Source organism: Centruroides vittatus, unplaced genomic scaffold (assembly GCF_030686945.1).
Source record: "Centruroides vittatus isolate TY-2023 unplaced genomic scaffold, ASM3068694v2 contig_950, whole genome shotgun sequence".
NCBI lineage: Eukaryota > Metazoa > Arthropoda > Arachnida > Scorpiones > Buthidae > Centruroides > Centruroides vittatus.
In genome coordinates this window covers 1,052,871-1,079,473 of record NW_027122629.1, presented here as the reverse complement: position 1 = coordinate 1,079,473, position 26,603 = coordinate 1,052,871, and the positions used below count along the sequence as shown (strand labels likewise).

At 31.9% G+C, this 26,603-nt stretch overlaps 1 protein-coding gene across 2 annotated transcripts in view; it reads left to right on the top strand.

Moving 5' to 3' along the window:
- Nucleotides 1–25,911, top strand: part of ash2 (Set1/Ash2 histone methyltransferase complex subunit ash2) — a 43,411-nt gene extending 17,500 nt beyond the window's left edge. For both annotated transcript variants that reach the window (XM_067282303.1, XM_067282304.1), the window contains exons 8-18: nt 1,685–1,771; nt 2,708–2,798; nt 11,962–12,049; nt 15,923–16,137; nt 18,021–18,098; nt 19,191–19,280; nt 19,408–19,601; nt 22,001–22,093; nt 22,170–22,268; nt 23,916–23,975; nt 25,636–25,911. In XM_067282303.1, coding sequence (XP_067138404.1) covers nt 1,685–1,771; nt 2,708–2,798; nt 11,962–12,049; nt 15,923–16,137; nt 18,021–18,098; nt 19,191–19,280; nt 19,408–19,601; nt 22,001–22,093; nt 22,170–22,268; nt 23,916–23,975; nt 25,636–25,740 — 1,200 coding nt within the window. In that variant the 3' untranslated portion in view covers nt 25,741–25,911. The remainder of the gene's footprint in view (nt 1–1,684; nt 1,772–2,707; nt 2,799–11,961; nt 12,050–15,922; nt 16,138–18,020; nt 18,099–19,190; nt 19,281–19,407; nt 19,602–22,000; nt 22,094–22,169; nt 22,269–23,915; nt 23,976–25,635) is intronic.
- Nucleotides 25,912–26,603: the final 692 nt, after the last annotated feature.

The window sequence follows — 26,603 nt, the reverse complement described above, 5'->3', positions numbered from 1 at the left end:
TCTGCCTAACCCACGAACACGGACCATGTTAACCCGGGCGACGTCCGAGCCGGTATCACATTTATATATCATGGTAGTAACCAGATCTATCTCCACAGAATGTGGGTGTGTGGTCACTCTTAGCTTCATTTCTCCCCATAGACCTTACTGGCATGGGTGTCCCTACCAGGAGCTTGTGCTCCAGCCTGCATTGCCCTATGGATCAGTAAAATTACTGGGCTCTCCCACCACGACCAGGTGGTGACCCCGGGAGAGTTATTATTATTATTATTATTATTATAGCTGTTTCTAGCCCGATAATTTGGCTTTGGTTGGTGTATTGCTTTAATGTATATCGGGCTAGCTGATGAAGTTTGTTTAGATTAATTAACTATCTGAATATACAGGTTATAATTTATAATGAATTTTTTAAAATATAATCCAATAAATAATAGAATTGTTGTTTGATATAGATGTAATTTACTACCAGTAATAAAAAAAATTAATCAGAATTTATTCTGAAGAATCTATCTATTAAATAAACTAATATCTTTCTATCATCTTTTATCATCTTCATTTATCATCATTTCTGATAAAAAGTTAGTAAATGTTATTGGAAATCTTAAAGTATAATTTTTGACATTGAAAAAGGACATTTCACTGTAATTTTACAAGCTAATAGGCATGATTATCTATTACATATAATTAAAATTTAAAAATATCAGTTTGTAAAATGTTTACACAGATATTTCTTAATTATTTCATTTTTCTCTACTGTGCATTTTACAGTAGCATTAGAATTCTTATGCAGAAACATCAACTATTGATTTATCAATTAAATTAGATTATCTTTACTTTCTTGTGTAATTTTATGCTTAGGAAAAGTAATAAAATTTAAAATATAATAATAAATTATTTTTAGAAAATATTTATCATCATAAATCAGTTAGATAACAATATTTTTAACTTTCAGTGTTACTTGATGAAATTTAACAAGCTTTACTCTATACATTAAAAAAGTGATTTTATTTTAATGATTTTAAATCTGACAATGTTCTTTTAGAAGTTGAAATTGAAATCACTAAGTGAAAATTCAGTTTTTTCCAATGTATTTTTATTGCTTGTGTTTGTAAAATTATTTAGTTGATTATCACAACAGAACTCAGATTTCCTATCAACATAATATAATTAATGAAGACTAAATTCACATTCAGTTAGAAAGTGTTTTTTGTTACAGTTTCAATGATTGGATAACAAACTAGACTTGAATAACTAATTTTTTCCTTTTTGTAATTACTTCTAGCTTTTCACTTTAAAATTATATTGCCGAATTATAATTCATATTTTACATCTTATAAAAAGTCTGATGGGTGTCTGGTTAGTTCTATGTTGTGAATTATTTAGCTTTGTTGTTTTTATATTATGAATACAATGACATATATTAATATATTTCATTTATTATGATCTGATATAATTGTAGCTTTTATAAAAACGTTTATAAACAATGAAATTTTAGTCATAACAAATCTATCTCCTCCTGTTAGTATATTAAATGAAAGATTCATTACATTGAAATTTCAGTTCTTAGAGAGACAAAGTATTCTCTGGTAATTTTATTTCGTTTTTATGTCTGTTATTAACTTTCATTTATTAATTATAAATACTACTATTTTAATAAATTTTCAATATTTATTTACTCGTTTAGTTAAAAGACAGTGAAATATTTCTTGTTGAAGAAAAGAATCTTGATGATTATTCTGATGACTATCCTCATTTTGGTCTTGTTGTTAATGTAAGTTTAATTAAAAACCGATTATATGTGTATATTTTGTATGTGTTTATATTTCATATTTAAAAATAAATGCATTATATTTTTGAAGAAAATAATTGAAATATGAAAGAGGATTCATTATGTAATAATTCTGATGAAAATTTTAAAAAATTTAAGTAGATCAAGTAAAGTAATTGAAAAATAATGCTGAGAGTTGCTATTGTTTAAGTGCTGTTAAAACAGTAGCAAAACAGAAATAATATCTTAGACAGAAAACTTTTAATGGTTTCATTCTCTACAAGATTACAAAATACTATATATTATATTTTTATTTTGTTTTATGTAGACTAGAACTTGCATTTTATATCTTCTAACTCATTTTATGTTAAGAATATTATATTATGTTGATATTAGTATAGTAATTAGTAAATGGATATATAAAAAGAAAGTTTATAAAGTTAATTCAAGAAACTTGTTTGTTTGAAAGCTAAAGTTGTTATTAGTTTCAATTTAAAAAAAGAGAACAAATTTTTAAATTGAAATTTAGTTGTTAGTGATGAAATATACACAAATAGATAGATTAAAAAAAAATCTTTAAATTATTGATTAAATAAGTAAATAAAACTTGAAGATCTTAAACTTAGAAATAAAAAATTTTGAAGATTTTTGGATGATGTAATCAACATCAGTTGTTTACTAACCATTTATATTTCATGTTGCACTAATTTGAAAACATAGGCATAGTGCAAATAAATTGTCTTCAAAAGTTTATTGAATTACTATAACTTTATATAGAAATTTTACAAGCTGAGAAAGAACACGAGATTTTAATCTGAGTTCTTTCGCATAAAAACTCAAAAAGATATAATGGATAGAAAATATTATTTTATGCGAGTAAGTATTTTATATAAAAATTTAAAAATTTTCTTGCATATGTTTGTGTAATTTTAATTTCAGGATTTATCAAAGATTGGACCAAATTATGAATCTCTAATAAGGGCTGGCCAGGTTAAACAACCAATGCAAGATTTTGCTTTTAATCAAAATGGTAATATTTTTATCTTTAAAAAAAAAAAAAAAAAACTAAATGATGAATACTCAGTTATGTTTAACATGATTATTTAAAGTTTCATTTAACAAGAATGGATTAAAATTTAGCTTAGAATAAAAAAAAAATTAAACAAAATGATGATTTTAATATGGAAAAAGAAATGGTGTGTGAAAATATTATTTTATATTATTATTCCAATGTTATTAGTGCTTGTATAATAAATACTCTTTTATGTAAATAAAAATGTTAAAATTTTGAAATATGTATTAATCTCAAAATATTTAATGAAATATATTTACTAATAATAATCATATTTTTACAAAAAATTAAAAGTTTTTTAGAATAAAGGAAAATCAAATAAAAAAAATGTTAATTCAAAAGGAGAATTTATCATATTTTTGTCTGTGTAACATGCAGGTTATCTATGTTTAAAAGACATTTTTTTTATTCATTTATGTAATTGCGATTACATCATTGTTATCGCTGAGCATGAACAGGTTTAGAATACATTTAAAATACAAGTAGTAGTGAGTAGATGTGAGGCTGACACCCCAAATAAAAGTACGGTGAAAGCACAACTTGTAAGTGAGTTACGGTATTAGAAAACAGAATGCATAAATATTGAGGTTGCTGCTTGAGTTTTACAGTATAGATGGACTAAATTGGAGTAATAAGAACTATATACATGAGTTATATTAAGTTAACATGCTGGCTTTGCCCGTTGTTGCCTATTGCTTAAGGCTATTTTATAGTTGTGGTTTTAAAGTAAGTGTCTACAAGCTGGAGAAACGTATCGTGAATCTCCCTGTCAAGTACCAAATCTTGTGTGTCACAGGGCCAGCAGTGGTTTTTGCTGAGTAGTAATATCCAGAGTTGGTTCTTTTCAAATTCTGTTTGTATGCAGTCAAAAATATAATTTAAACTGCTGACAGATTTGTCGCAGATTGGACAGAGGTTGTTTTGATGCATTTTGAAGACATTTTTGAAGACAAGATAAGGCCGAACCAATTGGCATAGCCGGAGGAGGAGAGGGTAATAGCGTGAAGAGAGGGGTGGGGTTAGAAGGGTGGGGTGGGGATAAAGGGGGTGGAGGGAAAGAGGAATGGGATCCCATGATGCCGGCAACGGGGCCGTTAAATGAACACAAAATAAATACAAAAGAACACAATGAAACAGGTTACATTGATATCCCGACAAGAATACAAAAATAAAAACAAAAGTACGCGTGAGGCTCTAAATACCAGTGCCATGCGGACTGGCTAGAAAGGAACAAAAAGCCCTAAGGGGTTGAGCGGGTAGGAGAACAGCCGCGCTGGCAAGGCACCAACTACCCGGAACAAACAGGAACCGATGGGGCCGAGGGAACAGAAAATGGCCCAGACCCGCGTAGGGAGACGCGATTACACTGGGTAGCGCGAAGAAGAAGGCAATGCCGATACAGTACCAATACACAGTGGCAGGAAGGGCAGGAAACAAGGAAAACCTTCACAGAGGAGGGAAGGAAATAGGAAACCGTAGAGTACAAGAGGGCCGAGAGCACAGGGGTTGGCCCAAGCTCACGAAAAGATTTTAATATCTTTCACATACTTATCGAGGGCACTATAAAGATTTTTATTACTGATGAGATTGTCCGGCTTACAAGGCCAAGGGATGGTTTCTTCACAAGCTGCGGCAATGAGAGTTCTTCTCTCCCTATCATAGTTAGGACAGTCATAGAGAATGTGATTACTATCTTCCCAAGTCATGGATGAACAGGAGCACAGGCCGTTTCCTTTATTTAGGAAGCGAACAAGGTAGCTTCCCATATTACCATGGCCCGTAATGAGCTGGGTAAGTTCGTAGGTGGGGACAAGATGGTGGTAGTGTAGCCTTTTCTTGACGGAGGGGATGAACTGGAACACGGTCCTCCCGGTTGTACTACTCGTCCATTTGTATTCCCACTGGTCGATTATATAGGAGTGCAGCTGCCTAGAGACCCAGCACTGCGGGATCCTATTGTAGGCACAGTTGTTGAGGTTCGTAATAGCTTTTTTAGCCAACAGGTCCGCTTGAACATTACCTTTTACACCGCTATGACCCCTGACCCATCGGAGCACGAGCGAGGGGCAGCTGGTGGTATCCAGTTCGTGGAGAATGTTCTTGATAATGGGGAGTTTGGAGTTCCTGTTGTGAACCTGATGCAGTATGACTCTGCTGTCAGTGTGAATAGCTATGCTTTTATGATCATAGTTGTAGATGTGGTTCTTGTTATTAATGTGCTGAAGTGCTTTGAGCAGAGCTAAGGATTCCGCTTGGTTGATGGTACAGTAACTTTCCAACTTGAAGTACTGTTGATAAGTTGTCCTCTCCTTACGGTCTAGAACGACAAAGGCGCCACCCGTGCCATCTGCAGAGTGGGAGCCGTCCGTGTAAATGTTGTAGTCACTGTTGTTGGGTATGTTATTATCCATGGTGATGCTGTATCGTGGGTTGAATGCTGGGTGATAGATGCTTGCGTCAGTGATGTCCATGCCCCTATCACTGATTAGTTTGATGATGTTGGGGATAGTGTCCCCCTCCACAAGGTTCTTGGTCCTATTCCAGAACTGCTCTTGTGTGATGTTATTCCTACCTAACCTCTTGATCATATGGAGGACATACCTCTCCGTGATGTAGAGGTCAATGGGTGTGAGGTTGGAAAGCACCAGTAGCCCGTCAGTAGGCGCCGTCCTGTAAGCCCTGGCTGTGTAAAGGGCTGCCAGCCTCTGAAGGGAAAGGAGTTTCCTTCTGGTGTGGTACGTATTGATCCTGTGCCCCCAAACCTCACAACCATAGGCAACTATCTGCTGCGTGACAGCTTGATAGGTGGCACGCCTGGCTTTGTACTTGAGACCCCACTTGTTTTTGGCTATAGTAGCCAAGGCGTGACTAACTGCATGCGCCTTGTTGTAAGCTTCCTGTATGTGATCCTTCCATAGTAGCTTGTGATCAAGAAGGAGGCCCAGATATTTGATGGTTGTGCTGTATTTAATCCTGGAGTTACTGATGTTTACTGCCGGAGGCTTGCACAAAGGGTTGCCTCTTGGGAAGAGAATACAGTTACACTTACCATAGTTTATGATAAGGTTGACCCTTTTACTCCACTCGTGGACTTGCGTTAGAATCTCATTCATATGATCCTGCAGGACACCTTGATTTGCGTGAGACAACACGATCACCGTGTCGTCCGCATAGCCCTGAATCATGGCATTCAGGGGCTTACCAGTTTGAAGGTGAAGTAGCCCATTATAGAGGATGTTCCACATGATAGGGCCAGACTTGGAGCCCTGTGGGCATCCCCTATTAACAGCCCTGGTGTAGATGATTCTATTGCTGTGGTAGTAGGTGACGCATCTGTCCTTGAGGTAGTTGCCTATAAGCTTATGGATATTATCAGGACAATTAGCTTCCCCAAGCTGGTGGAGGATTTCCGGCCACCAAGCATGGTCGAAAGCGCCTTTAAAATCAATGGCAACCAGGAGGGTGTGTTTGTTCTCTTTCTTGGCAGTGGTGATATAATCGATGAGATTGTCTAAGGCACTAACGGTGTTCTTACCTGTCCTGAAACCGAACTGGAGCGGGTGGAAGAAGTTAATGGAGTCTAGGTGGTGCTTCACCCTGTTTGTGATAAGGGAGTCCAATATTTTCCCAAAGAAGGACAGTAGAGCGATTGGGCGGAAGTCAGATGGGATTTTCGGAGTCTTGCGGGAATCTTTAGGGATAAGTTTTACTGAGGCTCTCTTCCAACAGTTGGGGAAGTAGCCAATATCCAGACACTTGTTGAAGATGAGGAGGAAGGTGGTGGGGAGTGCGTATACAGCTTCCTTTGCAGCCTGCCAAGTGATGAAGTCCGGACCCGGTGCTTTATTCCTTTTGATCTTTTTTGCTTCATTCCAGATTTCAGTGGCAGTGAAAGGCCTATCATTGTAACCAGTATGATAGTTACTGATCTTATTCCTAATGGCTTTGTGGTACTGAGTGTCTTTTGCTGGATCGTCGTGAGGGAAAAGTGCATCGAAGATGCATTGACAGGTCTCTTCTATGGAGGTGGTAAAGTTTCCCTGCCCCTTGTCTATGGTGGGGGGATAGAGCTAGCCTTACCTTTCTTCCTCACTGTATAATATGGGGTCGCCCAGGGATTATCACCGCTTTTGTCAGTACAAAAATTACGCCAAGACTCCGTCCTTTTATTATTTATTAACAGCTTATATTGCCTGTAGCAGTTCATATATTCCTTTCTTTTGCATTCCTTACTGTTAGGGTCACTCTCCTTCCTAAACCTGCGTTTACTCCTTCTTACTTCCTTACGCTTATTTGCTAGTTCGGCATCCCACCATGGGGCATTCCTTTTCCTAACTCTGATTTTTGTAGAGAGGAACATGGCCTCGTGGATGGTATTGGTGAGGTTGCTTATGACTTCGTCAAGTGCAGCCATGGAGTCCAAGGAAATTAACGCAGGCGGCCTCCAGAGGTTAGTAATGTTGTTATGGAACATCTCCCAGTTGGTGTTATTCGTGATATTGTACTCGTGGGTAGATTTACTGTGTTTTACCGTTGTCAGGATGTAATTGTGGTCGCTGGCTGAGATGAGGTCCATAGTACTACAATGTACTTCCAGGTCAAGCATACCAGGGTTCCCCAGACAGACATCAACCCAGCTCCTGCCCCCGCTGGCGGAGCAGGTTGGGAGCGGGCTGACGTTCAGAGAGGACAAGTCAAAAACAGCCATAAACTCACAGAGGAGATAGCCCCTAGGGTCCTCCACCGGACTGTGCCAAAGGTGAGACTTGGCGTTAAAGTCACCCATCAGGAGCACACGGTTGCCCTTCAGTAGGTCCAGGGTCTGACTGAGGGTTTCCAACGGTGGTTTAAGGTCCTCATCGGGCGAGCAGTAGAAACTGATTAAGTAAAAGGGGTCCCTAGGGGTGTCCACCCTAACAGTAGTGTAGTAGTAGTTAGAGAATTGAGTCACCACTTGTACCGTGAGTCCTTTGTTGTAGATTACAATGCCGGTCTTTATCCTGTTGTTGTTGCTGGGGGGGGTGAGAACCTTACCAGCACCAAGCATGGCCACCCTCCCGCTCGCCACATAGGGCTCCTGAACAGCAAGGATGTCGATATCCTCTTTAAGAGCCTGATGCAGGGCCTCAGAGGAGGCAGCCTTAGAGCGTTGTAAATTAATTTGCAGGATTTTGAGATTATTCTTGTTACTTCCCTGTTGTTTGTCCTCCATAAGTGGGTGCGAGAGGCCAGAACCAACAACAAGATAAGACGGAGACATTATTCATAATTTATTGTTCTGATTTGGTAAGCCTTATACCTCTGTAATAACGGGCAGCCTTTATCGAAGGCGTTATGGTCTGTAGGAAGGGCCTTGTTTTCTGGCACTGTTTTATTATGCTTCTTACAATTTGAGCATATTGGGTCCTTCTCCAGGTTTGGGCATTCTTTGAATTTATGTTTCTTTGTACAGTGGGTGCACCTTTGTCGTTCCGTGCACCTGTAGGAGGTGTGCCCGAAGCCAGTACAGTTGTAGCATCTGGTGATGTCTATGTAGTCGTCTATAACTATCGAACACCACCCCAGATAAATTCTGCCTTGCTGCATAAATTTATTCCGGATATCCGGTCTCACGCTTAGGACTGTGTGGGTCCTATGGTTCCCTCCCTTTGGGTGGAAACTGTGTGAAATCTTGGTAGATTCAAGGAACTCTTGTTCACTGATTCCCTCCTGGAGTTTTGTATTCTGATTGTAGATATCTTTTAATAGATCCTGCTCCTCTGAGTCCGTTGGGACATTATATAGGATTATTTTTGGTGATTTTTTTCCCTTCTCGACTAGCTTTATCTTGTCAGTCAGGGCATCCTCCTTTTGCACCGCATGCTTTAATACCTGTAAGTCTTTATCTTCCAATACTTGAATTTTTATATCTCCTTCCGATAGGGGTCTGATAGTTTTAATCTTTATTCCTAGTTGCTTGGGGTCCACGTGGCTGCGTAAGAGCTCTAGTGTCTCCTCCGGGGTGGGAACAGGCTCGTCAGGATTTTTAATTGCCGATACAATAATCTCATGGTTCATATTTTTTGGATTTTTTATCCCTGCTAATGCGGCTGATTTTTTAGCTATCAGTTTAGTAGTGTTGCTGATGGGGGTGCGCTGGCGCTTGGTTACCTCAGCGTAGGTGCTCATACTAGATAGCCCTTCATACTTTGTTAAGGTTTTAACCTGTTGTCTTAACTCAAGGACCAAGCCAAATATCTGGTTGGCCGCCGCGTGCATTCTAATGGCCGCTTCCTTGACAGCAGCCCTTTCTTTACTCTTCACAGACACATTGGTATTCGCAGGTATGCTAGAAACGATGATTTTAAGTTGCGAGTTGATATTAGCTATTAAGTCCTCCTCAGCGTAGCTGTAATTTGATAAAACACAATCTGTAGTCTCTTCCATGGTTATCACTACACAGATACACTTTTCCAAAATGTACTGGAAATTAAGGATCGAACGGTGTAAGACCCGTGGGTAAACGACCAACGCAGCCCGAAAAACCGGGCGGGAGAGACCCGAATTAGGGTCAGTTAGAGAGCAAGGTTCAACCACGTGGTGAGGACAAAGACCATTCACCCCTTTGTACAAGTAAAAACGACTAAAACAGCCGTAGCGGCTAAACTACTAAACGTAGCCGAAAGAATATAACGTGACAGATGAACAATTAGGTACCCAAAGAAGTACCCTGATATGGGCAAGAACGGTGGCCCGATAAGCCCGCACGATGGCCCGCAGACACGTGACTATCGGTTGGGATAACTGGAGAACGGAGAATCGTAACGAGAAGCAGTAAACATCGTTATACGGCTTTTAAACAGCCGAGTAATTTGATATAACGAATTAAAAATTTTCCCCGGAAATCGCCCGGAAAAGGTGGCCGGAAATAAAGAAACTTCCGGAGCCCGTAAATCCCGAGCGGCTGGACCGATCCAAATAAGATTTATGTTAAACGATAGCTTACCGTGAGACGAACTCAACGATATATAAATAGCAACCGATTGAACAATAATGAAGCCGATGCGACGATCGAAAGCTGGAGCGAGGTGAAACACGTCCTAACGGTACGAGTCGACTCTTGTTTTGATGCAGGGAAAATCTATTTAAGTAAGAGTTAAAGCGGATGTGATTTGTATAGAATGGAACAGTGTGATGGTTTATCTTTATCCAGTTATTATTGAGAAGTGTTTTTATCTTGGGGAAAAACTGTCATGTAATTGAAGCCGTGTTATCATTCCAGATTTACTGTTAACAAATCTGGCTCTGATTTCATTTTCATGCCTGGAGCAATATGTTTAACCCTAGATAACTAAACTTAAATCAGTGTTACTCTGTAACTAATCATTCGACTCATAGACTACGAATTAAAAACAAGTATATTTTTATATTTCCTTTGTTTATTTCTGTATCTGAAGAGAAGTATTATATTTTAATTAAAAAAATAGAAAGGTGGTAAAAATTAGCATTTGCACTCTTGGCAGATGTTAAAAGTGTGCTTTTCACAAATAGCCTTGTTGCAGTAGTTGCATACATACTTTGTCATTCTGCATTTCTTAGATGGACAGAAAGTACAAATTCTGCATCTGTTTGCCGTACTTTTACTCTATAGCAGTGGTTCCCAACCTTTTGTAGGATGCGGAACACTTTTGTGAGCAATTTTCTTTAGCTGAACACTTACTTAAGTTAATATGAAATACATAAGCTTGTCATCAGTTATTTTATTAGAATTGAGCAGTTATAATTCAAAATCTCTACTCATATTATTAACGCCAATTCTAAGACAGGAAAAAATATACCTAAATAACTTTAATGGGAAACTTGTGCCTGATGTTTTTTACATATTTCATTCAGTTTTTATCATTGCCTTTATCTTATTCGAAACAGTAGTACACTCGATAAGTACGAGTCGTACATATATATTTAAGTTTATGAAAATTTTATGATTTTAATTTTTTAATATTCGGCGGCTCGAATACGATTGTACACTTTCTGATTTGCAACTAAATCTGCGGAACACTTGGGAGATGCTTACGGAACACCGGTTAGGAACCACTGCTCTATAGTAATAAAATGCAGGAAAAACGCAAAAATACTCACATTGGTCGATTATGGTATTAACACAAACTTCTGCACGTTATCACTAAACATTCGACGACAATTACAGCAAATTGCGAAAAGTAACAAGTGTACAGCTGTGCTTATCACCTTCAGATATCTCATTTTACTATTTATGAAGGTACTGTGAGTGAGGTGGTGTTGAATGCAATGGGAACATTTCGAATTCGCAAAACTGGCAGGGGTGGGTAGTCTATTAGACGAATGTTTAATTATCTACGATTAAAAGACAGTTTGAAAGGGGTGTAGTTATGCATTGGAATAGATTATAAATTGATTTTAAATTGCAGTTATGAACCCATGCCTATGGAACATTAGCTGCTCATATTGGCAAGGGTTATGCAAAGATTTTATTTTTTATTAATTGCTGGAACAAAAATAAAACTGTAGGTTATATACATAAAAATATGGTATTTGAAAATTTTGTTAATCAACAAATGATTTTTCTACTGGAATTCAAAAAATTTATCAAAGAAACAGTGAACAATTACTAATGATGATGATATTCTGTATGTATAAATAAATTATACTTATAACAGACAATTATTTATTGTGGCATTGTCACAATGCTTGGCTGCAATTTTTAATAATAATTTTAATTTTTTTAATTTAAAGTATATGCTCTCCACCTCAAATTAGTAGTGGCTTGCTGACTACTGATTTGATTTTCATGAGTAGAAAATTATTAATTGACATTATAATTTTATAATTATTATATAAATGTATTATTGTTATAAGAATAGTAATTATGCTTCTTACTATAAGCAAATTGAAAATAAAATTAACAAAAAATATAATCACAAAATAATAATTTTTTTTTTTTTAATGAAATATTCATGTATATAAAGAAATTTTTAATTTAAAGTAATCAAAATCTTAATGAATCATAGTTTTTAAATGACAACCTGATTTATTCATCATTTTATTGTATTTACATTAAACTTTTCAGAAGAAATGCTTTAAAATTTGTCTTTTATATTTTTAGTTGGTTTTATTAGTGGAAAAGGAAGAAGTGCAAAAAGAAAATTTCCAGGGGATGGACAGTCTGCTTCTACAGGTAAAAAGCCAAGAAGGTAAGGATATATTCAGTTATATGACTAATCCATAATCGGATTTTAGTTTTAAACTTTATTTTTTATCAGTCAGCACATTTCATTCTACTTTCTGATAATTTATAGACTTTATTATTATTATTTTGGTATAAGATATAAATATTTTTAGAATATATTATGGATATATATATATATTTGAAGCGTGCAATGCCATAAGGTTGTAAATGCCAAAAAACAAATTTTTCAGGAGAGAGAAAAAACACTTTTTCTAATGAACAAATTTTAATCAAATGCTAAAAAAATTATTTTAACAATTTATAGTTTGGAATAAAACATTGGGTTTAATTTCAAACACCTACGAATAATAGTAAGGAAACAAAAAAAGTTTAAAAACAGGGTTAGAGCCATAACGTTGTAAATGCCAAAATTGTGCAAGTGCATAAAGTTGTAAATGCCAAAAACGATTGCAGTCATAAAATTAATGTTTCTACAGCTGAAAAACAGTTTTGAATACCAAAAACTTACATTTAAATTATTAAACACAATTTACAAATTCGATATCAATTTTAACATTAAAAACTGACAATAATCTATTAATGACTTGAACTGGGCTGTAATCTTTATCAATAAGGTATTAATTTAGTGTAATAAAAGTTAAAACGTATTTAAAAACTTCAAATTTGAAAGATTAATGGAAGTCCAAATATCATTTTGAAATATCAAATAATAAAGTGACAGGTTAACTATTAATAAACTGGCATTTAGTTATCCGGTTCTGCTAGCATCTCCTTGAAATAGGTTTGTGCTATTGGATTTAAAAATGGTATCATTTTACCAATGTCAGGTTTCTTCTTTTGAGGAATCCCAAAATGGGAGCGAGCAAGAGGAAGTGGAAGATTTTTGAAATCATCAATGCTAACTCCATCTTTCAGCACATTAAGCCCAGTGCACCATCTTGCTGCTTTACCTCCATCTTTAGCAATCATAACTTTACCAAAGTTATTTGATGAGAGTCTAATTTGGGATGCTGTTGAGATTCCCAGGTCTTTTGTATTCAAAAATGCGTGGGCAATCGATTTAAAGTCATGAAATTTCTCAAATACGATGCAGGTAAAAGGGTTTTTGGTCCCTGCACTTTTAATGATGTCCACAAGATCCTTTAGTGTGTAGGCTTTGCATTTTTTCCTCCGTTTTTCAATTAGAGCAAAGTCTCGATCACAGCTGAGAAATGTGTGACCCTTTACAGGGTATTTATGTGTTATTTCTGAAAATACATTATTGGCCAATAACACCAGATACATGGCTATCACGTATTGATTTTTGTTTTGACCAACACCATTGTCTGTCCACAAAGTCAGCTTCTTTCGGTCACCAATAGCAGCCTCAGTAGTAATATAATGGTATATACAGGATGATATTTCCAAAGACCCTCTTCCTCCAAAATTCTCACTCCACAAACACATGCATCCTTTCTCTTTAATTGAATCGTGAATTCCAAGGTTGTAGCATGCCAATTGTTGAGCATAATACATTTCAGTGTGTGTTAATTGTGGTATATACATTTGCTGCTGCAAGTCAAAAGATATAACATACGAATCTGAGGTTTTAGCATTTTTTGTGTCATCAGACATGTCTTTTGTGGTTACTTCAGCTCTGTAATGATGTAATTCCAGTTCTGTTTTTGCTGATGCATCACCAGCTTTTATTCGTACATCAAGGCGGTCACAAGTTGAGCAAGTGTCCATGCGAGGTCTTTGAAAAGACAGATTGAATTTGGTCAGGAAAATTTCATTGTACCATTGTCGAGTAACTGGGGCTTTGCTCCCAGCATACTGTTGACAATATTTCTCAAGGAAGGCTCTATACATTCTGCTAACATTGAGATCAGGTGATAAGTACATTTTATCTGTACTTTTGGCTCGAGCATAATGACTTTCTTCACTTGGAAAACTCTTAATGTGCTCAATTATTTTTTCCGTCCACAACTGCTTTTCAGTACATTTTCGCTGGCCTCCTCTTTGATCAGTAGCATCCATTTTTCCTTCCAAAATCTTTTCTCTAATCAACTGAATTCTTCTTGCAGTAACCCCGAATGTATTACACAAAGTCTTAAGACAAACTCTTATTTCACTTCCACCGGGAAGAAGCAAATGATAACTGAAAGAGTGTTGCCTTCTACTTCCAGAAGGATGGTGGTACTTCCCATATCGTCTCCTTTTTATCATCTGGGGATGAACAAGTCTTTGAAGATAACTCTGTTGCTTATTGTAGTCAGCCAGTTCATAAAATTGTTGGAAGAGTTCCTGACGGTAAGCCAACGTTACGTTTTTGCAAGCGAAGGAACACTTGCATGTCACCTGTAACGTAAACAAAAAGTTTGACAAACTTGTTGGAAACAGTCATATACAAGTTGTTCACCCATGCATAGACACAATAACTATCCATATCTTGCAAATCTCAAATCTACGTCTATATTTTTGAAGTATTAAGTCTTTTACTTACCCCTGTTGGTGGATCCTTTCTCGGATTAACTTTCTGTGATATGGGAGAAATGTACTCTAAGCCACTATTTTTTTGTTTCTTTCGAATGTTCTTCTTCCATTTTTCTGCACATTTCTTTCTTCTTTTAGGTATTTCATACTTTAAGGAATTCATTTCACTCGTAAAAAACTCACTGCGTTACAAATTGGAATAACAAAATGATGTAAAAGTAAACCGTAACATTTTACGCGCCAAAAGTCACGTGGCTTGCGCTTTGGCGCTTAAAACGTTATGGCTTGCACATAACGTCATCTTCAAAATATAGCCACTTAGAGCGCCACAATCGCCACAATATTTTTTTGTAGGAAAAAACATTGCATTTAAAATTCATTTCTTCAATAAAACGAATTTTGAGAAAAATGGCATTTACAACCTTATGGCATTGCACGCTTCATTTATTTATTTCAATATTAAGTTTAGTGTGATCAAATTTGAATTTTAACATTATTTATAATTACAACTATATATGTATAGTAACAAAATTTTTTATTTATTGTTAAGTTTAATGTTTTGTTATCTATTAAAGCTTATTTTTATAAAGAAAATTTATTACGGTAAATTTATTTTAAAATAATATACAATAGACCCCCCTACAACACGGTAGATACATTCCATGTTATATGAATCTCTGTTGTATGAGTCACTTAAATACACGAGCCAATCACAGCCCGGCACGTGTGCAGTTTAGGGTCTACAGCTGTTTGAAAAGTTTTCTTCCATAAAATGAATCGATTCTAGACTAATTTGACTCAACATTTCCAAATCATGTATAATTTTTTGGGAATAATCCATATAAACTATGCTATAAACAAAAAAACTGTAGGGATTATTTACCAAGTGTGCACCGTTTGACGACGCCATTGCTTAAGCTTGTTTTCGTCGCGGAGCGGCTCGTCGAATGGCAGACATGTGTTTCTTGATCAGCGAATTTTTCGCAGAAAAATAACTTAACTTTGGAGACATCATTAATAAAAATATAGTTTTTATGGCTGTTGAATAATAAATGTTTTTTAGTAGGTCCAGTACTCGTTTAAACTCAACTGTTTGTACGATATCTGTTATTGGTCCAGATTCGACCAATCCTGTCATGACATGAGTCAGCAATGATGTTTTACCATGTTATACGAGTGTCTTTTAGCGTGTTATACGAACCCGATCACAATTTTTCCGCCGTGTTATATGAACCTGTGTTATAGGGGGGGTCTACTGTAAACACTTTTCAAATAGGAGAAAACAAGAAAAGAACAATCTCAATTGTGATAAAATATATTTTAAAAAATTTAGCTTTTAAATAAAGTATACTTTTTTGGAATATAAAGTTTTAATTAATTTATATTGTTAATTATTTTCTAGTGATTTAACAATGCCTAAATTACCACCTCATGGCTATCCACTAGAACATCCATTTAATAAAGATGGATATAGATATATCTTAGCAGAACCAGATCCTCATGCACCTTTTCGTCAAGAATTTGATGAGAGTCCAGATTGGGCTGGAAAACCAATACCTGGCTGGTTGTATAGAAAACTTACACCAAATTTTGTATTATGGGCTTTACATGATAGAGGTATTTATTGATGAATTATTTGGATATAATTAATTTTTCCATTATACTGTTTAAATATAATAATAAACTGATAGAAAATACAACTTGTATACAGTAATTGAATAATTTATTTAAATGTGTAGGAATTTATAAGTTTCTTTAGATTATCTTATTTTTTTATTCGTATTATAACAATATTTATAATGATGCTTAAATTAAAATTTTTATGAGAACAATAATATGAAACAGAACCAGTGATTCAATTGCACTTGAAACATCAATTTAACGATAATATTAGAATATGTAAAATTTACATTATTGCTTGCATAATTATGTCTGTGTACTTTTTAATACCAATTGTATAAATTAAATTCATTCACATTATTTCACATAGTTGTTGTAGTTGTATAAAGTTTTAATAGAATATGATGAAATGAAATTGGTTATGGAAGTAATTATAACACAGTCAAACCTGTTTTTATGCGGTCTTTCTTTGTGCGATTTTTTTAATGCGATTTTTTTTTGTGCGGTATAGTTGGCGACTAGTCTCGTGCGATTTGTCATGTCTCACATTGACTTATTATAGCTAAATAAACTTATTATAGCATAAATGTACTTATTATAGTAATATTATTGCATGAGTATGCGAAAAATGAAATAATTTATTTTTTAAGTCAACAAAACACCACCTGGACAAAAATATGTAAAACAGACGATAGACCAGACGATGCAGTCAAGTGCTGACATCTGTTGTCAATAAATTCTATTTCGTACGGTTTTGAGTTATTTTCTATGTGAGACTTTTTTTATGCGGTCCCTATTGACTGCATAAAAAAAATATTTTTTTAATTGTGTTGCAAAAACTATTTTTTATAGCCACTCGCGAGGTTTCGTGCGATTTTTTTTTTTTTTAATGCGTTTTTTTAATGCGGTCCCTATCCACCGCATAAAAACAGGTTTGACTGTATATCACAGAGTTGTCCAAAATATGTCATGATTTGTTTAAAATATCCATTAAATGAAAAATATACCTTTGTTACTTTATTGATATTTATTCAAATACACTATAGCCATTTTTTAGCATAGTGACTCATTTTAGCTTGAATATTAAAAGAAAGGAAAAAAAAACACTAAAATATAAAGACTGGGCACAGAATTTGTAAAATGCATGGACACACTTTGTTTTAGATTATTTGCTTGTTGCAGTAATACAATTTTCTTTTTGTAGACAATATATAATATTTTTTTAGAACAAACAAATTATTGGAAAAAATTCATTATCGTATTTTAAATATTAATGTTATTGGCTTTGTAATTAGTCAACATATCCTGGTGGATAGATGTGATAAAGTTGCATGATTCAATGATTGGAAAATTGTTTCATCAGTTTGAAGTCTAGAGTTCAGTTACAAATTATCCAACTAATGCCTTTTCCCTGTGGATACTAAGACCTTTCAAATCATTTCCATCATGGGCTTGGACAAATCCATAATGACAGTGGCCAGATAGCGAGGGACAGAATCTGACATATCTGGGTCAGACTATCCCCAACAAATTACAAGGATATGTATCATTCAAAAATTTCATTCAAAAAACTTAAATCTTATCATCATCCTCCTCCGATGATAAGATTTAAGTTTTTTGAATGAAATTATTATAATTATGGTATTTGTTAATGCTTAGAACACTTGTTTTTTTTATTTCTATAGTTGCAGTATTTTTTACTTTTTCTTTTTGATAAAGTCACTATTGTTGTTTTGTTTATGCTTGTTATATTTAATTTGCATTTATATATATAGTATTCATTGAAGTGTTTGAATTTGGAAGTATTTTTATTTTTTTGAAAATGTTTGAGAATTGAAATTTCTGTGTCATATTATTTATAAATTGTTATTTTTTGGTAGCTCCACAATTAAAGATTGGAGAAGACAGGATATTTGTAACTGGAGAGAAAGGCTATTGCATGATTCGTTCTACTCATGGTAATTTATATATAAATTGAAATTATAATAAATTCATTTAAAACAGTCACTTTTACTATGTTACTAATTTTGTTTATATATAATAATAGGAATTGTTTATATATAAATTTATTATGAATTATTTTGAAATTATATATGAACATAAGTAATGTTAATACATATTTTAAAAAATTAACATTTTTATTTTTAATAACCTGCTGTTACTATTGTTTATTTAATGAATTAGTAATTTCTTATTCAATTATTAATAATTTGAATTTCATAAATTGCACTATATAACTAAACAGTCAAATATTTATGAATAAATTACTTCAAAAGTATAGAAGTAATGACAAAAATAAATATATTTTATTAGAATATTCACATTTATATCTAAATAGAGCCTATTTTAAATTAATAATTAACTAATTTTAAAAAAGTTATTTTGGTTATTTACATTATTATCAGGCAGGAAAATACTCTTTGGGTTTAGCTGAAAATTTTGATTTTCAATAAATCTTTGGAGAGATGGACAGTAGTTAAATAATGATGTAATTAAACTACCAGTTAACTACAGTTTAATTTTAACTTCTCTAATCTGTTGTATTAAGCAGCGTGAATATCTCTTGATTTTCTCTTGATTTTTATGAAAATCTGTTCAACTTTCATCAAAGTCAACAAGTTTAATTCAACTTTTTTTTTTACTCTTTTTGAGAAATTGTAGTATTTGAAATTATATTATCAATATATTATCCATTGATAAAAGTCAAATTCAAATAAAAACAATCAATTTTCACTATGTTTTGTCTCCACATATGTAAGAAATTATGTTGTATTATATGGAAACTAATTTATACTGTTAGCTTGTAAATTTACAATTAGTTTGGAAAACAAGTAAAATAAATAAAGATATTAAAAAAGGTAAAAGAAAGTTGTATATTTTAGTTTTATTTATTGTGCTTATGTTAATTTATTTATTATATTTTTACTTTAGTTCAAAATTGTAAAATGACATTTAAATTATACAGTTCTATTAAAGAACAAAATTCTGTTATGCAAAAATTGAATTTGATTATTTTTAAATAATTAAGAAATATTTTATAAATTTTTAAGGTATAAATAATGGTATATGGTACTTTGAATGCACAATAGAAGACATGCCAGATGGATCTGCAACAAGATTAGGATGGTCTCAAGCTTTGGGTAATTAATTTACTTTATATTTAAAACTTTTAATAGAAACACAAACAAGTTATTAAATAAATGCATGAATGTGAGAAAGTTTTGTAATATGTAAATTATTTTATAATGTATAATACGTATAATTTAGGAAACTTGCAAGCTCCTTTGGGATATGATCGATTTAGTTATTCTTGGCGGTCTCGGAAAGGAACTAGATTTCATCAAAGCATGGGATATCACTACAGTGATGGTGGTTATGGTCAAGGAGATACACTTGGTTTCTTAATTTATCTTCCAAGAGTTGATGATACTGTAATTCTTCCACCAACTTACAAAGATAAGGTAACCAGATTTTCACATTTAACTAAAATTAATTGTAGTTTAAAAGAGAATTAAGATATTATATAAACATTGGAAATGAAAAAGAAGGGAGAAAGAAAATCTTATACTTACTTATATACTGAGGGAAGGCTGAGTCAATGTTTATATTAGATATTTTTTGAGCTGTTTTTAATGGAAATGTTTTGGGCAGTGGATACATGAAATATAGAAAGGAACTGAGTGAACATAATCTTACACAATTTAGAAAAGAATCAACACAATGCTTATGATTTCTTATATGAGAAAGGAGAAATACAAAAAAATTAAATTATGTTCACATAATATTTGAATGCCCTCCTAATATTTAACTTCAAATATTATACATAATATAAATTTAGTGTGATTCTAAAAATGAAAATATTTAATTTATAAAGCAAATCAAAGTAAAATATCTCAAGGTAAACTATCAAAGTAAATCATATTTAAGTAGATACTTTCAAATCTTTATATGTTTCATGTTAAAATATTACAGAATAGAAACAGTAGTGAAAGGTTATTGGAAAAACAAGTAAAATGGCAAAACCATATTTGGGACAAGATTATGTCTCGGAGACTCACTACTAAGCAGGATCACAGTGGATCTCGTTCTCATTCTCCAATCATCTTCGGTATTGCTGGTTTTGAGCGCAATCATTCAAACTTTGCCGGCCACAGCCACGACCACAAGGTCTTCCACGATGCATTTTCATTGAAATTAACTTATTGAATGTTGAAATTTCTCTCCGTTGCATGACGCCCCAGGTTGAATTTTTGTCAATGCAAAAATTTCCCATTTTTTAAAATAATGGTGGCTATTGTATTGTTCATAATTATTTTTTTTATTTTGCACAAATGAAATATATACATATATATATATATATTAATAAATGTAAAAAGAAAAAAATAATTTTATTTCAGAAGTTAGTTTTAATATAAAATTATAATGACGCGCCATCTAGTTTCAAAAAGAGATATCTCTGGTCAATCGGTGAAGGTTAGCATGTGGCGACCAGAAATATGTGGGAAATACATGGGACAGGTAAATGGGTTTTTTTCAAAGATTTGTTTGTCAAAATTTGATTTAGCAACATTTGCTTTTCGAACTTCCCAACGCACGTGTTTGTCAAAATCCGATTTCACAATATTCGTATTTCCAATTTACCAACCGGCAACACATGCGCAAATCTCGCACTACTGCCTGTTTGTAGAGAGTGTCGCCATTTTGTATTTTATTGTGTTTTGGTTCTCTGTCCCCTGACTACTTACAAGTCTGGTTTATTTTGTGTGTGCATGATTTGGGCACCTAATACTCTGTGCCAAATTTCAACTCCTGATATGTATTCCTTCATACCTCTAAGCTGATAAGACAGCAGGATGTATGATTTTATAAACAAGACATAGTGTTGTGAATAATACAAAACAGTTTTTAATAATTAAGGAAAAAGTATATGAATATTATTTAAGTTGTTATTTTGATTGAAAAAATAGTCAAATTATTTATAATATCTTTAAATTTATATTCCTTTTACAAATTTAGTATTTGTTGTAAAACTTCAATGCAATAATTATATTAAAGTGAATAAAGAAATTAATAAATCAATCTCTTCTAAGTGTATTAACAGAGAAATTTTGTTTTGTAAAATTATTTAAAATGTTTTATTTATAATCCTACTTAAAATTTCTATAAAAATAATAATGACGCTTCTACATATGTACAAAAATGAACGGTTTTTATAAAAAATATATCCCAAATTTCATTCAAATATTACAATAATAGATATTTGGGACTAAAACATTTCAAACTCTAACTATTTAATGTGTGCAATTATTCAAAAACTGTACAAGTTTTCATAGGCTTTTTTAATATTATATAAAAACTGTTGATATGTTGTTATATCTATAGAGTGACAATGAAATGATCCAGCATTTGTTTTATTAAATATCTTTTTTTAAATTACAATAACAAAGTTTGTGTTGAAGGAGTTATCAATGTAATCATATTGAACACTTGATTCACAGAAGATAAATCACCATACAATGGTGTTACTTTTGTGTGTTACTTTCTGCTATTGTAATTTAAGTAAACTTTTATTAATAAAGCAAATGTTGGATCATTTCATGTGTCACCCTGTATATTCTTATAACAAATTGAAAAAGTATGGCTAAATATAGAGATAATTATAAACTAATATAAGATAAGATATTGAGCTTAACAGAACAAAGTTATACAACCAAAATAAAAATCTGAATGGTTTAATGTATCTCTCAAAATTTATTTAGTTATGGTACTTTGTTCATTCTTTAATGGTAAAATAGATAGATGATCTGGAAAGAGTGAAGTTATAACTAATATAAATTATATTAAAATATCATTTGATTAGCCTCTTGTGAAGTTCAAAAGTTATTTATATTTTGAAGACAAAGATGATATACCAGCTGCAATTAAGACTTTGAAACCATTACCAGGAAGTAAGGTAATTACAATATGAAATTTTTTTTAATCAAATATGTCTTTGTTATAGTGATTGCATTTCATTTTTCTAATTTCAGATTGTATTTTACAAAAATGGTGTTAATATGGGTTGTGCTTGGCAAGATATTAGTGCTGGAACGTATTATCCGGCATTGTCTCTATATAAGAGTTGTACGGTAATAAATTTTTAAACTTTCAAGTTTGCTAAATTTGTGTTTAATTGTAGTTTTTAAATATCACACATTTTTCTTATGTTTTTACTTTTAATAAAGATTCTTGCAGTAATTTTCTTTAAAAAAAAACTGCAGAAAATTTTTTTCTAGGAATTTAATTGATTGATATTAAAGTTTTGTTAGAAAGTGAAATATGCATGCATTCTTTTTTTAATATTATATAAAGTAATGATTCTTCTAACAAAATAAATGTAAAAGAGAGCAATACCTTGATTTTTTTTGGTGTATTTATAGTATTTAATATTATGCACATACGAACTGTACCAATTATAAATAATTGAATGAAAATAATATAATTAATTAGACACTATAAAAATGTTTAATTGGATGTATTCTAATTAGTTATAATGCATTATAAAAATTTGCTGATTTATTTATCAATTGTGAAAATTAAAAAGATTATGAAATATATTAAAACAGTGATTTTCAAAGTTGTTCAACTTTAAGACTATTTAAACATGTTACAGATAAAACTGCAGACCATGGATGTTCCCTCCACTTCTTATCCTGTAATTGAAGGGCTTTAGTTGAAAATCTGCATATCCCACAAAACTACAAAAACAAATGAACATATTTGGAGTTGTGTGTCATCAATTTATTATATCTTCAAAGAAATTTTCGTGGTTCAGTTGCATGCCCCATGGGTTGTACATTCAGATTGATAAAACATTGTGTATTAAAATGCTGATAGTTTAAACATAAATTCTTTTTTTTTTCTCAGGAATTTCCTAATGTGGGATATGCTGTTTTTTCATTAAGTCTCTTAATAATTATCATCTTAGGTGTATGTCATAATATTTTTTTTTCGTATCTAGTAGACTAGTGTGAGAGATATCTGATGCATGAAAATGTTTGTTCCTCTGGCTAAACAGCATAAAATTGCATTTTGAAGAAAAATAGGTCTTTCTGTGACCAGCCACCTCACACATGTTGATATTTGAGTACTACTGTATTAAATATAAATATAAATTGAATGTGAAATACTGTTTATGTACTTAAATTATTTCAATATAGAAGTGGTTTTCATTGTCATTTCATTCATTGTATTTTTGGGAGATAGCAAATTGTTAAATTAATACATTTTTTTTAAATTTCAAGTAACTTTTATATTTTTTACATTGAATTATTTTCTAAAATGTCATCACTCACTAATAAAACTGCAATAAAACACTAGTGTATATGTATTAAAACATTAGATATCTCATTAATAAATTTTGTTTTGAAAAATAAAATAAACACTAATTTACTGAGCTATATTAATTTTTAACATAATATTTAGGAAATATGTATCACAAAGATGAATTTGTGAGGAAAAGATAAAATTTTATTTTCAAAATATTAATAAGAATTTCTTTTATCAGCTTTGAAATAAAACTTTAATGAACATAAATATATTCAGAATTTATAAAAGATTTGGTATAAAATTATAGTGTAAAAGATAAAAATATTAAGAAAAAAAATTGAATATGAAATATTTGATATAAATTTGATTTTTGTTTTATTTCTTGTAGTTTTGAGATTGACATGGATTTTTTAACATAAGTTGATTTTTGCAACTGTCAATTAATTTTAAATTTTTCATTTTTATAGGTCAGTGCAAATTTTGGTCCCAGATTTAGGTATCCTCCAAAGGATACAAAATTTCGAGCAGTAAGTAATAGTGTGAAATTTATTTACTTATTCCAGATATACAACACACACACGTCTAGATATATATAATATACTTTATATAGACATTATATTTCAGTGCATGTAAGAGCATATATAGGGTAAAATGGAACTATGTTTTTGCAAAGTATCTAAAAAAACTCACTATTTAAAATACAGATTCAGAGGCATTTTTTTTACTTTGCTTTGTATTTTTAATAATAGTTACCATAGAGAGGTTACTTAATGATTACTTTATATTTAATTTACATTGACACAAAAGTGCAGTGCTCTTACAAGCCTAAACAAGCTGGCGCACACAATAGCATGTTTTTATATGCTGGGTATACTTTTATAAACAAAGCAGAATGTGTTTCAAAAAACACAAAAATAAGCAATTTTTACATATAATATCATGCTCATATTTGTGTGAAAATATGGTATGTGTGTGTGTTTATGTAAAATTAATAATATCTAGTCCAAATTATAGTCAGAAATTATTTAATTAGTTCAAACATTTTAGAATTTTTATCTTAGGATGCATAGAATAAAAGAAGATGATAATAACTACTGGTATCCCTCGTATAACACAGTAGTTACGTTCCGAAAAAGTGCCATGTTATGCAAATCTGTGCTATAAGAAACAAAGGACTAATACAAAACATTGGGGTTAGGTTCCAAAAGTTAACAAAAGTACACTGGTCTTTTTTGTTACTAAGAGAAATATGTTTATTAAAGCAATCAATAATTAACTAAAAATCACAATTAAAAATACTGTATTACATGTTAATATTAATTTTACTTAAATGAGGGGGTTTTCTTTTTACAAAGTATTGTTATCATCTGAGCTTTTTTTTTGTTGATTTTTATTAGAAATATCAGCAATGTCTTTATTTTTTTAATATTTATCATAAAAGATTTTTTCGGATGACAAAATAAAAGTATGTTATTAATCAAAAGTTTGTTCTAGAGAGTCGCGTTTGTTCAATCAAACACCATGATTTTTTTCCTAGGATATTTGTGTTTGAATATCAAATTGTTCAAGTTGGAACAGTTCGAGTACCGAGATACCACTGTATTTTGTTAGTCATTTTTACAAATTATTATTTACCTAATGGTTAAAAAAAGTTTAATAACACTTGCCTAAACACGTTTAAATGAAATTTACCAAATACAAAGATTAATCTATAAAAACAAAACACGATGACAGACAGTCTTAAAGGCTAAAGTCTGAAAGCGTCGGCAATGAAACCTGATTGATAAGAAAGCTAGGACATGGAAGAAAAAAATTGTACTATCAGTTTTCATTAAAGTAAACCTGATAAAGGCATAAAACAAATTTAAAATATCAATATTCTAAAATCTGTGGGCAAATTTGAGACGACACATGCTTGCTTCGAGGAAAAATATCGAATAGTGGAGTTTGTACTTAAAAATTGTGAAATTTTGTATGGAAGATTTTTCAAATTCTTGAACTGTGTTAGAGCGAAATCGTGTTGTACGAGGGATACCTGTATATTTAATTGTGCTTCTAAAACATTTTCACTTTTAGACAATCATTGATTGTTATAAATAAAAATATACATAAAAAGTAAAAAAAAAAGAAACAAATGTTTTAATTATTAAAATATTTAATATTGATTTAATAATAAATCTATTACAGATATGTGAAGCTGCACAAGAAGCTATTATTGAACAGACTGTTTCAGATATGTTATATTTAATAGAAAACGAAGGGAAGTTGCGACTAGACACATTTATGATGTAATCATTTCACTATTTTTTTAAAATATTCATTAAGAATATTTTCATTTATTGTACAGTTCATCCAATGTATTTTAAAAATATAAATACCAATTATTTGTTTCGAATATTCGTATAATTCACTTTTTACTGACAATATATTTTAAAATAAATGAATTTATAACTTATTAAGGAATCTGTTGTTGATAATATGTAAAAGTTTTCTTAAAATAAACTTTATATAACCGACAAAGTTCCCAATCTTAAAATTTTAAATTATTTAGTGATTTTATTTCGTAGATTATACGGTAAATAGCATATCTGTTTAAGTAATAAATAAAAATATTAACTTCAATCCAAATATTTCTCATAGAATTGACACTTATAAAGTAACTTGATGTACAAAATATTTATGTAAACTGGACTTATATGTCACTTTTTATTACCGTAATTTCGACATCTTCGGCATTCGTGAACTTGTTCCGCAACATTTGGACAATATTAAACTATTTTATCGTCAGTTGTAGTTCGGTCTTCAGAAAGTATTTTCATGTTTATTCTTTTGAAAGTTTAATTTACTTTCTGCGTAATTATTACGTTAATTAAGATTTGTTTTTCTAATATCTTTTGTGAATATGATCCAGAAAATAAGTGTACAAAAACTTATAAAAGTTTCTGCGCTCATTCATTAAATTACATCTGATTAGAAAGTGAATTTGATATTACACAATAAAATTTCGATTATTTTACAATCACTTACTGGTAATTTGAAAAACTAGTTAAATCCGTGCAGAAAGAAGTGAGTTTGAGAGATCAAGAAACACCATCTTTAGCTAGAATATAATTGACTAAATGTACTGGGACTGTGTGTATAATTATTGGCCCATC